The sequence below is a fragment of the Zonotrichia leucophrys genome, chromosome 4 (assembly GCF_028769735.1).
Source record: "Zonotrichia leucophrys gambelii isolate GWCS_2022_RI chromosome 4, RI_Zleu_2.0, whole genome shotgun sequence".
NCBI lineage: Eukaryota > Metazoa > Chordata > Aves > Passeriformes > Passerellidae > Zonotrichia > Zonotrichia leucophrys.
Genome location: NC_088173.1, coordinates 10,504,977 through 10,518,451, shown reverse-complemented (window position 1 = coordinate 10,518,451; position 13,475 = coordinate 10,504,977). Strand labels below are relative to the sequence as shown.

The 13,475-nt window shown below is 33.7% G+C and overlaps 1 protein-coding gene across 2 annotated transcripts in view; it reads right to left on the bottom strand.

The window, feature by feature from the left end:
- Positions 1-13,475, bottom strand: part of TUSC3 (tumor suppressor candidate 3) — a 109,201-nt gene that overhangs the window by 48,234 nt on the left and 47,492 nt on the right. For both annotated transcript variants that reach the window (XM_064712218.1, XM_064712217.1), the window contains exons 4-6: positions 12,503-12,643; positions 11,810-11,950; positions 2,799-2,888 (exon numbers count right to left, since the gene is read on the bottom strand). In XM_064712218.1, the coding sequence (XP_064568288.1) occupies positions 2,799-2,888; positions 11,810-11,950; positions 12,503-12,643 (372 nt within the window). The remainder of the gene's footprint in view (positions 1-2,798; positions 2,889-11,809; positions 11,951-12,502; positions 12,644-13,475) is intronic.

Here is a 13,475-nt window from a genome sequence, read left to right as displayed (position 1 = left end):
TTTGGCAAAAGATGGAGAGCTCTAGAAATAAAACAGAAATAAAGTACGTGTCAAGATCGAAGACCAGCACAGTTTCATAAACCTAAACCAGAACTGAAATAGCAAACAATGTTACTGTATGATTCAGCTTTCTACATAAAAATGGATGCTGTTCCATGTGGACTCAAAACCTGAAATTAGCTGACAGCAGTAGGGAATGAAGGAACTACCTACAACAACTGCAATAAGAGAGACCATCAGCTTTATAGAACAGACCACACAGAAATATATAAAAATATTTCAAAGCTTCAAAGAGTAGAGTCATGCAGTTAAAACAGCTTAGGAAATCATAAACACAATGCAAAAGCCAAGTTTTAAGAACTGGTGAAGTTACGTGCACAAGATACTGGCAAGAGTAAGTAGTGTTGTCTGAGCAAAGGAAACAGATGTCCTTTCATCTTTTGAAAAACCCCCAGGAATTTAAGAACAAATTAAGTGTCATCTAAAATTACAGCAAGAACAAAGCATATAATAGGAGATATTTGAGGCAAAGAACATTTTATGAAGACAGAGTATTACCATTTTCAAAGTCTGTTGGCATATCAGGCTAGTACAGAACTGAACCACTAACTTATATGAAATAAGAAAAACTTAGAATCCATAATTTTGAACCTAATAATAAAACTATTAAGCTTGGTGAGCTATTCCATGCATTCTTTTAAAACCAGAAATTCCCATGGTAACATTGTCAACAAAGTTTCAGAGCATTACATGCAATTAATCCTTGCAAAAAATTGGCATGTGAATTTGGAATTGTTACTAAATGCTAGAAACATTGTAAAGAAAGTGGTGAGTTAAATTTCATCCAGAGGTATAGAAAGCAGCTAGCGACAATTCACAAAGTGTTACAGTGAATTATCATGGTTGAATAAATCTCACAGAAGGCTAGATAAGCAGATTTATTGCTTCAAATTCACAGAAACATAGATAAGTGTTAGAAAAATGAAACACGAAAATATTCAAGTGTTATTTGAAGAAAAAAACCCAACAAACTGCAATGTAAAATAGTTAAGGATTTATAGCCTACTTATTAAGATTCTAACACTTCTCAAGTTAGAGCTTTAAATGACAACTATACTGGTCAGTGATAGCTTAATTAAAGCAGGATCTTGGTAATCCTGCATTTATTCTTCTAATTCTTAGAATCTAACTGGTTTTACTTACCGTCACATACAAAACGGTCAGAGCACTGACACATATGAACAAGGAGAGACAGGTGAATCAGAGGCACAAATAACTTACCTGAAGTCATAAAATGCATCAAACCCAGAAAAGAATGCATTTCGACCAGTACAAAACATTAGTATCTAGAATTTAAAACCATTTTTGCCATTATTTCCATTACTTAGCTGTGTGCTCTAACAGTCCCAAAGTAGTAGCACTTCAAACCTGCGGGACATAAGTTCAAACTCTGAAAATGCAGACAAGCCAGAAGAAATTCACGAATATTTTAAAATTATTAAATGCAGAGTATACTTCAAAAAAGGGTTTAGGACAGGCAATGTGTGTAAAATTGGATATGGTAAAAACTAATTTGTCACAAACAGTGCTCTTTGTAGTCAATATTTCTTCTGTCACTCCACTGAAAAGTGTCATAAATTTATTCCTGGACGGCAGTAATGAAAAATTCCAAATTTTCATAAACAGCATTTTATTGAGATTATTTATGCATAATCAAATCTATATCTGAATAACAAAGTTCACAGATAAAATCCTGTTCTATTATGACATCAATATTCTGCTTCATTCCTGACAAAACACAGATCAGTAATTAATTTCAAACCATCATTTTTTCCTACTCCAATTAAGATATGACACAAAGAGAGTCTAAGATAAGTCTTTTCATTAAGATGTAAATACAGTTTCCTTTAAATAGTGATGGACAAAACAGAAAATAGCTCAATGGATTGTGAATTATTAAAAAAAAATCTTCCTGGTTATTGCAAGTTTTGTAGAGTCCATCTCAAGAAATTGTTTTAAAAGTGGTAAATAACAAGGAGTGATTAGGAACTAGCCAAGGTCATTTGTACTATCCTAACAGGCAAAGAGAGTTTATTCTTCTGAGATCTGATGAACATTTGTTAACTTGTGAGCAGGGAGAAGCAAATAAAGTAATCCTTTATAGGCAGCAGTAGCAGGATATAAAAGTAATTTTGTCAAGAGTCAATGGTAACTACTTAGTAAAGCTGATAAAGAGATTACATTGAAGAAGCACAGAGATACAGGAAAAAGCATTCTGTAAAAGGTAGTGGAAGAGTTATAGACATGATGGAAAATGGTATAAAGCACATGAGCATCTCCTTTTCTAACTGACATGATTGGGAAAGGAAGGTAAGAGGTTACAAACCTCAAAGGTTTATGTAAAAAAAGATTTCTGTAGTCTAAATGTAGGAAACAAAACATTTGTTTTCCACTGTGTGAGGAAGCACATCCCTACAAAAAGACACAACATCAACATTTACCTTTGGGCAGCAGGAATTGTGTGGTATGGAACAATTTCTTACACATTCACTACCGCTAGGAGCTGCAGAGAGAGAAGTTTGAACAACACAACCACTCATTTCATTGCTCAAATCAGAGATGGTGGCACCTTCTAAAGATCTGAAATTCCAAAAGAGACTCTGCTTGCAACATTTAAGACTGACAGACTTTCATACAGACATACAGACCTGCAATTATTTGCAATTGTCCACTCACTGTAGCAAGTGACTCTTTACACATCCTTTCCCCTCAAAATAAAACTAAAATAACCAACTCACCACTTGTCCATTCTGAGGATTTTTGTGTGCATATGGTGGTCCACGGATGTGATTCCACATCTGACCAGATGTCATAGCAAATACAACACACTAGAAAAAAAAAAAAAAAAAAGAAAAACAATATACTAATTAATTTACTGTGAAGGACTGAACAGAAAACCATTCTGCTGGTTACTCTTGCTTCAGATATGTAATTTTTTCACTACCCAGACACAGCATCTAACTCTATCTGAATTTTAGGATAGTATCTTCAGATGCATTACTTTCATAAAATTCTTAATGACTTCTACCATTCTGAAAATTACTTACCTCAAGACAGATTTTCCAAATCTCACTTGAAATAACCCAAAATTTATACACCGTATTTACACATCTACATGCCAAGTACTTGGAGCAGTAGAAGGCATTCATTGCAAATGTTCTGGAAACCAGTACTCAACATTTATACAACTTTCCATGAAAATATTTCTGCCTCTAAATCTTATACAAATATTTATCTTACCCTTTTGTTTTCACGTGTCTGAAATTATACATAGAGTAATAGAAAAAAGCTGGCTATTAAAAAAACAAATCTGTCCTATTTTATGAAATTCTCATTATGTGTCCTATGTGACTGTGATTCATTTTAGCTATGACAAATAGCAATGGTTGATTTGCTGGAAAGGTTGAAAATTCCCAACAGAAAAAAGTGTGAGGTTAGGTTAGGGATGAGTGAAAAACAGATCTTGTAGAAGATCATACTGTAGAATATCCATGACAAACACCAGTCATACCAAGAGTCATTAAGACTATTTTAAAGAAGAAAGTACAGTATTTTGGATTACCAAGGGAGAGAAATAGGAAACACATATCATCTAAATATGTCTTTTGTTTTATCAGTGTAGATAATCTTTACAAAAGCTAAAATTTAACTTCAGCACATGCTCATTTTTACTGTATTTATCAATATTCCAAATAGCATCATAAAGTCATAAAGATATGGCAGATGGATCATGAATGCAAAAATTTGTACCACAGTGACTGACTAAACCAGGGTTTACTAAAACCCTTCAGAGTGTTTTCTTTAAAAAACATTTTGTAACACGCTACTGATGTAAACATAAGCTAGTGTAGCTCTGTATCTCTTTAAATGCAGCATTGCTACCTCTAGAAATAACAACAAGACCTTGCCATGGAATCTTGTCAAACTGTATTCAAATCTGTCTTGGTTTTCCTGGCTTTGGTTTTGTTGTCATTTGGGGTTTGGGTGGCTTTTTTGTTTGGTCGTTTTTTGGTTTTTTTTTTTGCTGTTGCTGTTAGGTGGTTATTGGGGATGGGGGGTAGCTATTTAGCTAAACAGCAATTTTTCCAAAGACCGGGTGACCATATGTAGTTTACATCACATTGGCATATTATTTTCCTCCCTATTCTGTTTAGGAAGTAATAGATAGGACTAAAATATTGATGCATTACAGTAGTGATGAGGTGACAGCAGAGACAGCTGAAGTGTAAACACAGGCTACAATGCGTCAGTATGGAATGACAAGAAATGATGCACAGGATTACATTGGAGATCTTATAAATATTACAATAATAAGTGAATAAAGAAACACAGACATAGGAGCACATAGAAAACAGTTTTAGTGCTAACAAAGAAAATAAAGGAGAAGCATCCAACATATTTAATATCACCTCAATTTACCCTGTAAATTCTGATCACCTCGAATTACCCTGTAAACTTTTGTTGCAGATCAGTGAAGAAGCACAAAGCATGAAATAGCCCCAAGTGGACCCTAAACCAAGGAGGAAGAAAGCAGCAGCATCATACTCCTCCCAGCAAAGACCATGGAATGCTGACAACTCATCATAATTCCACATCACCCCAAGGCAAAAGAATGATTGCAGATCCAGAGAGAACAGTGGAAGATTAGCCATGACCTAAGAGAAATGCTAAGATACCAAGAAACGCATGCAGAATGATTTAATTGTGGTGTTATAAACGAGACTTCTCCTATAATAGAAAGAAAAGATACATTTTCAAATACAGCTTAATTACTATTTTGCTGTAGTGCTAGAATTTTAATTACAAGAAAAAGTTGTTATTTTTAATATAAAATGTATTTTTTATAAAATTTTGCTTTGAACAGGATTAAGAATGTAACAGCATAAAAACTAACAGCAGATGAAGACATACTGGTAGTGATTGCTAGCAAACGGATTGTGTTTTTATTAATAACATGCAACAAAATGAAAAGATTATACAGTGACATTACTGGGACAAGAGTAACATAGTTATTTCTATACCTTGCAGATTGTTTTAGCAGAGAAATTTACACTGCAATTTTAGTGATGACTCACATAATAACTTATGTGAAAGCACAAAAGTGTAGAAATTGAATGTATCAAAAGTGACATGAAAGATATTTAGAAAGGCAAAAAATTAACTGAAAAGTCAAACATTGAAAGATAACAGATGCATGGAGTACATAAACTATGCCTCTCTGAAAGTGTGTTTTCCATGAGAAGTAATTTTTCTCATTTTTAAATTTTGACTGTTAGCAATTTATATTCTCTAGGGCCAAATCTGCTTCCATATAGAAAGATCAAAAAGACTCTACCCCATTTTATATATAGTCAAATATTTTATAAATAATAAATCTCCCACACTACTGAAGATTTTTCATGCTTTAAATACCACATTGTAAGACAGTATAATATGTAGCAAGAGAAGCAACTAGGAGACACAATAGTGGGGAGAGGAAAATGTCAAGTATAAGTGCATCTGTAATTCACACTGATAAACAATGTTTGCCATTCTAAACGGCATAGTTTCCATAGGATCCTATACTTTGGGATCCAAATATTTCAAACTAACCATTACTGCAAGTTGATTTTTCCCAGTTAGAAACTTTGCCAAATTAATTCCTACAAATTATCAACTTGTTCATATTTACTCTCATATGCAGAGAAATTGTGCCTTTCTGCAGTTTTCTTGGATCTTGTCAAAGTTCAAAGGATGAAAACTGGAGTAAAGGAGAAGAGTCAAGTTGAGCACTTATCTCTGATCACAATGCTACCTTTCCATAGTAGAGTCTGTATTTCAGCAGTTCTACAGAGAGGAAGACTATAGACACACCTTTCCACCATCTGCTCCTTCTTTCTCCTTGTCAGACCCCAAGAACACCACTGGCTGCTGCATGCCACCTGATTTATCAATGGAGTTCAGGATATTTTTCAGGGTTTGTGCTATTTGAAGAGCTTCCAGATTTAGGTAGCTTATTTTGCATCTAAATGATAAAAGCAAGCAGAGTGTTTGGCTCTGTAGCCAAACAGTGGTGTTCTAGGCGAGTACACTCCATGTGTAGATGGATCCACTGCAGGACCTTGTTAACAAATTACAAGGGATGCTTCCTTCATGGCTTCCATCCTTAAGTTTCACTAAGGGGGAGACTGCTTTAAGCTCACCCATGGTGCATTTGTGTGTAAATCACAAGGTTTCTAAGAACAGATAAAAGATAAATTCAGCACCAAGAGTCCCAGCAGAACACTGAATTACAAGCAAGACACAACTTCACAGGCACATAAGCAGAGTATCTCAACTTCTTGGTCTTGCAAACCTTGCAAATTATTTATTTGTGTTTAATATATCCCCTTCTCAAAGGCCCAAGTTTTGTTTAACATTGTCTGCTAGTTCATCAAACAAAACTGGAGACTTAAAAAGTCATTTAGTATGCCTTTTGAAGAGAAGCTTCCTATTAGCAGATAGTATACAAAACAAAAATAATGAGATTTCTTTGAAAGTTTAGACCCAAGAACTCTGTAATGTAAGAAAGATAATGAAATTTTAGATTCATTTATGATTATAGTTAAATTCAAGCATAGGTTCAATAAAAATGAATGACAGCTAGTTCTACACTTTATTTCTATATTGTTCTGTATATGTAAATTCTAACCATTTCAGAATTACTGTTTTAAAGAAATGTAATCCTTTCTTATCCAGTTTAGCCTTGCTTTTGCACTCAGTGAAGGCTCTCATGCTATGAGCTATATAATCCATTTCTAAATCCATCACTTAACAGATTCTCCAATAAGAGACATAGAATTAAAGAAGAGAGTGCAAAACAGGAGCAAAGAGAATTGTATCTTTAAATTTTACATCTCTAAAACCTCTAACTATAGGAAAAAAAGGAAATTAACAATCAGAATTTATTGATGTTCTTTAGGATGCCTACCTAGCCACACAGAGAAACCTCTGTTCTAGTGTTTATCTTTGAATAAAGCACATTAATTTTTCATCCTCATTTCCAGAAAGGGGTGAAAAAGTCACTAGAAGCCACAAGACCCTCCAAGCTCCTTTGGACCAATAACTGCTGGTGAATGTACTATGTGCTGCAAGTACTGGGGAGTATATCCACACAGTACACATTTCTCATACCCATTAACTGCTATGAGAACAGGAAACACACACTTTATCTCCTCATTCAAGTGACCTGTCATATTTTGCCCAAGAGAATTAAATCCTAGGCAGCTGCCTTCTAACCTGAGCACAGATTTTGTCTTCCCTGATTCCATAGGTATATAGGCAAATCTCAAATATACACATAAAGTAAAACTGAAAATTATACGCAGAAAACAACAGCCTGGTAAAGAAAACGCTGTCAAAAGACAGTCTAGGTAACAGAACAGAAACTCTCAGCACACATACTGTTGTCTAAAATGAAGCAATTCCTTATCTAAACTGTTAGTACCCTGCCTAGTTTATACCATCCGACCTTTTCTTCTCTCTGCTTAAGAAATGAAGAATCCTGAAGAGTCTGAATTGCTTCTTGTTACCAGCATAAAAGGACAGGAGTCTGCAAATATCTAAGGACTGAAGTCCTTTGTCATGTTTGTGTTGGCATGTCAGAGGGAAAAATATCCATAGATGAATAGCAGATTTTGAATTAAAGCACAAAATAATCTAGGGGATAAATTTTACATGTGATTTCTAAAGACGTATTTTGAGATATTATGTACTGGGACTCAAGTCATCCTGGTTTGCCATCCTAAAACTCTTCTGGGTAATGTTGCAAGAGAAAATGCCTAAGGCATACAAGATACTACCAGAGCCTACAGTGCTTCAATGAGGGGATGAAACCACAAATACAGCTGTGGTGCAATCTAATGCTGAGGGCAAAACCAATTTGATGGTCTTGTGTGAGCTGGCACTGGAATCAATGCGTGAGATTAAACCTGTGGTCTTGCTTCTACAAGTCTATCAAAACTAGATGCATCATTAAAAACTGCATTCCTAAATATTCTACTAAAACACTACTGGAAATACTGTCTATGAGACAACATTTTTATATCAATGAAATTATCAAATTAACATTTCTGGGATCCTCTGTCAAAACAGCACAGACTCTTTATGCTGAGAATTTTCTTCTAATTTTTAGCAACAGATCATTCAATCAGGCAGAGTGACACAATCCATTTTTCATTTAAATGAAAAGTAACCACCTTTTCCTTTTTTAAGATTTGGGAACATGAAAACTGTTCAAAGGAAACTGAGAAGCTCTAAAACAAGAAAAAGAAAACAAGCGTCCTCTGTTTGCAATGATACAGTTTTCAGTCACTGAACACCATAATCTCTATGAAAATGTTTCAGCTGGAATTTAAAAATGTTATTTTGAGTATGTTTAATGAATACTAGCCACCTAGCAGTAGACCCAAAAAGAATTTAAAACTCAAACCTAAAGCTTTTATAAAATGCTTTTGTGCTCTTTCAGCTCTATACCATCTGAAAAAACAACAGCCAATATGGAGGAAAATAATTGTCAATACTTCTGCTGAAAATGTGGGCTTTGTGTAGCCTTTTAATATCTTGCCAGGATTTCTGTTTAATTTGGTTTTGAAAGTTCAAAAAGGAAAAAATATTCATGAAGAACATAATGATTTATAATTAAACATTAATTACTTATTTATACCCTTCATAACAAGCATTTTCCTAGGCATTACTTTCTCTCCTTAACTAGACACCATCTCATCAATTTTTCCTTTTAATAAGCTTTTATCAAAAAAAGAAGCTCTAAGTTTACTGGTAGAAAAAAAAGCACTGTGTCAGAGAATCATAACTACATGATATTGAATATATTATTACCTTATATAATACATACACACACACACACACACATATATATAATATTAGTGACTGCCCATTTTCTTCCATGAATCACAACAAATTTTAGTCATTAACTGAGGTCATCTGTCCAAAAGCCTGCAATCAGGAGTCCCTGCTGATTTCACCAAAAAGAAGTTATAAAATTAACGTGTATGTCTGTGCAGGTCTGAATAAAACCAAAAGGAAAGGACTTCTGATAAATGTATGATCTTTGCTAAACCATCACTTTACAGGGTATGGGGCTTTTACTACATTGTGAAGTCAGAACAGTAACAATTAAAACAGTAAAGCATTGGCTCAATTCCATGATTAATTACAACATACTTTCAGATATAAGACCGCTTCATAAAACATCCTTTAAGTGCTATTAATTTTTAATGTAAACATAATTTTACAGGGAAAAGCATTAGCAACAATATAGGGCATTAATGCCATTTTAGTTACTTGCTCGTCTATACAATCAGCAGGATGACAATTACTGAATTACATTAATACATTTCTTAAAATATTTGATTACATTTGGATCTGTCCTCAAGAGTTCAACTGAATGTCATTATAGGTTTTCTACACAGCAATCAGCAGTCATGTTCAGATGCAAAGAGAACAGCAAACATTCTAAGAAAAAATTGATGCATTCATTTTCTCAATTTTATTACATCTTCTACTATTTACTGCAGCTTGTAGTAGAATGATTTCATGATTTGAAGGACTCATTTTTAACCTCGGCAAGAGGAAAAAAAACAATTCCACAAAACACTGAAACAAACTTTTCATCTGAAAAGTCTGAGGTATGAAATTGAGATGAAATTGTTGTCCCCAGAGATAGAGTGCATGGTTAAACACAGGAAATAGCACTGATTACATATCTTTATTTGATTTTTTGACACAAGTATCTATTTTCTTGTGATAATTATTGCTTTAGTCAGGTTGTTGCTAAAAATTAGAAATAAAAAGTTAGACTGATACATATCAAATGTGAGACTAACTAGTGGTAAAGCATCTTTAGAAAGCATTATCATTGAAAAATAACCTAGAAAAATATATGAAATTAAATATGAAAGGCTTTGGGAGAGACATGTCAAAACTCTGTGCTAGATCTTGGGATATTCCAAATAACATTCTGGTACAGAGAAGCCATTCTTAACCTGGCTCCCTAGATCAAAAGGAATGTTCATTCTACTTGAAATGTAGTCTTAGTGGTGGTTTATTTGAAAACTTGTTCTGTATTCCTTCCTCAATGTATGGTGTAGATTAACAAACTGCTTAAATAAAGATGTTTCCCTACACTAGTAGGAAAAGCTATGGCAGCACATGAGAGAAAACAGTATTATCAGTAGCCATTATTCAAGATTAATGCCAAATATTAAAGAATTTAGAACAAAGAGCTTTCCTTAATATCTTATTAATAATGTAGACATAAAAATTAGAACTCACCAGATACTAGGTAATTTTATCTTTGACCTTTATGAGATAAAGCCTGCCAAAGGCCCATTAGGTGACAGTACCACAAAAAGAAGATATCTTGTCACAATTTTGAATTAGAGCAGAATAGCAAACCAGTAATATGATATTGGAAAGGAAGAAACAGTTTTATGATAACCTAAGTCTAGCAGAACTAAAACACATCGAACTATGAAATAGCCCAGGTTGAAAGAGACCTCAAAAGATCACTCAGTGCAAGCTTTCTTGGGAAAGAGAGCCTAGATGAGAAATATAACATGAATGCTGATGTAGAAACAAAATTCATATTCCATATAAAATCCTAGCCATGTCCTTTCAAGAAAGGTTAATTCATATTGATACAAGTTGTGGAGAAGTCTTTAAAATGATCACAGGAATAAATAATCATCTAAATGTCAAAAGAATAAAAGTTTTGTTTATATTGCAAAAAAAAGTCGATGAATTTCTAAAAAGTAGCACTCTCCATTGATGTAACTACTAGAACAGTAAAATGCTGGAGTGGACTCACTAATTACAGATACTATTCTAGTGTTGAAACTCATGCTTCTGATGCCATGTCCCCGAAAATTAAGCATTGGATGCTGTTCCTCAGATTTTTCCTCTTCTGTCAGTCACAACAATGTCAGAGTAATGGGTGCTTGTTGATGCACTGTAACAAATCCACCATCCCTGAATACTATTTCCAGTTTAAAACTGAGACAGCTAAGTTGCACATCCCCCATTTTTCATCAGTCTACTCAGTTATTTGAAAACCACCATGTAAATAAACACAGTGCAATACACAATTAAGCAAATTCAAGCTTCATTCATTATTTATGGTTTTGAGGATTGAGTTGACTAATATTTCAAACATACTTGGGTAGATCTAGTCTTCTAGATCATCCTACACGCATTTAGGTCAGCAGTAGAATGTTAAGGTCAGTATTACTGAAACCAATTTTGGAAACAATTCCCTCTTTTTCTTTGTTTCTCAGATCTTTTATCACTGTCTTAGGACATAAAAGCCTCTGTTTTTTTTCTCAAACTCTCATTACTCTAAATTGATACAGTCTGACATCAATATCTGTGCTAAACCAATTGATTGACATTTTGGATTTTATCAAAAAAGGGCAAGTTGTACCATAGCCATAAACATCAGTAAACATTATTGAAAATATTTTCATACTAAAATTCAAATAAAAAACTGAACCTATTAGAGAATTTTCTCATTTTCAGTGAGTCACTCATAGTAACTGATACTCACTTCTTATGTGAATTAGACCCAAAATCTGGATTATGAATCTTTTTCTGACAGTATAATTCTGAACAATGTACTAATTTAATTGATTTTAATTTATCCTCTAAATAATAAAAACATACCCTAAGATAGGAAATCAATAAAAAGCATATTAGTAAAGAAAAATCTGCATACCAGAGCTGCCATGGCCCAGCCAGTTTTGTTATAGATGAACTCTAGATTATTTCTTCGCAGATATAACAAGCCACCAACAAGAGATACCAGAAGAGCCAGTGCAATTGTACCAGAATAGTTAGGAGGCCTGAACACTCTAATCTGGAAGGAAAAATGCAAATACAGATTGCAATAAATGCTTACATACAGATCATCTTCCATGTGGAGCACCAAACACAATGGAACACCTGAAATCTGGTTTCAGAGTCAGCAAGACTAGTCCCTAAATATACTTTAATAAGAAAAAAAGTACTTTCTTTAATGAGCACATACTATGAAAATTATTCATGTTTAATTTGGAACTGTGCAACTCTGAAACATTATTTCTTCAAAAGATTTGCAGGTGGTGTCTGAATTAAAAGCAGCTACCTTTGAATCTAAGTGTTTTGTATATAGTTTTGTAAAGCATATTTTATTTATTAACAACTAATTATTACTGCTTGTTTTTATCCAGAATTAGACTATAACAAAGCAAGAATGGAATATAATCTGCAGAAGTTCTCAAAAGTACCAAAAATGTTATTTTTCTTAATGTGTTGTGGAACCCTTGCTTGACAAAGAAAGTTATTAAGGAAAGATGGAATTTATCGTCAACCTGTCTCAAACCACAAAGATACATTTACCTTCCACTTTTGGAATTGCTGAAAGACTTACATGAACATCTGTTCTGTCAGCTATCCATTTAGCTAGCTGTTCAGCTGCAAATCCGATTCTCTGCAGGTCAAATGTGTCAGCTCTCTTGGGTTTACCCTTCGGAGGAAAATGCATGAAAGTCGGAGCAGAGTTCATATTCAGCTACAAAACCAGGAAAAACAGCAGGAAAAAAATTAGTAACCTTATCCTCAAAATATAATACCACAATAGCCTCAATAACACAAATCTAATTAGCGCAAAAATATCACTTGCCTCCATATATTACATTTTTTGAAATATTGTCATATACAGTCCCCCAAAAAGAGTGCTCACAATATTCCTTCCTGTAGATTCTTCAAGATGTTTAATTATTTAGAATGTTTCACCCGCAAGCTTTTCTATATAAGAGTATCTTAATGCTTTAAACTTCTCATACATTCTAAGACCTTTCCTGTAATTGGTAAAACAAAGATCCTGCACCCAACCAATCTATTAAAGTATATTAATTTTTAATTCTATGGGAGTAAAGTAGCTTGATGGTGTTTGGCTACAAGACACTAACCACCAGTGACTAGTGACATTTTTTGGAATCCAAAAATGGATAACTAGCTTAAGCCACATAACTTCCCCTAGAAGTTACTATTAATTATGTGATGATGCCACTGGAACTACTCACAGGATATTAAAAAATCCTCAAAGATGATAAACAAATAGATCTACATATACATTTGCTATTTGAAATTTTGACTTCAGATTTGCAAGGTAGTATAGGAAAATGTCATTCCACTATATAAAATTCCTCTGTATTCAGGCCATCTCAGAAATCATGCAATAAAGCACTAGAAGAAATGAAAGTTAACATAAACAAAATCAGGGGTAATGCTTAAAGCTGATGCAATATGGAGCTTTTTAAATAAAGAAGTAAGGTTTTTTTTAATATCCTGAAAAATGAAGTTCACACCACATTAGCAAAAATTTATACTGAATCAAATAC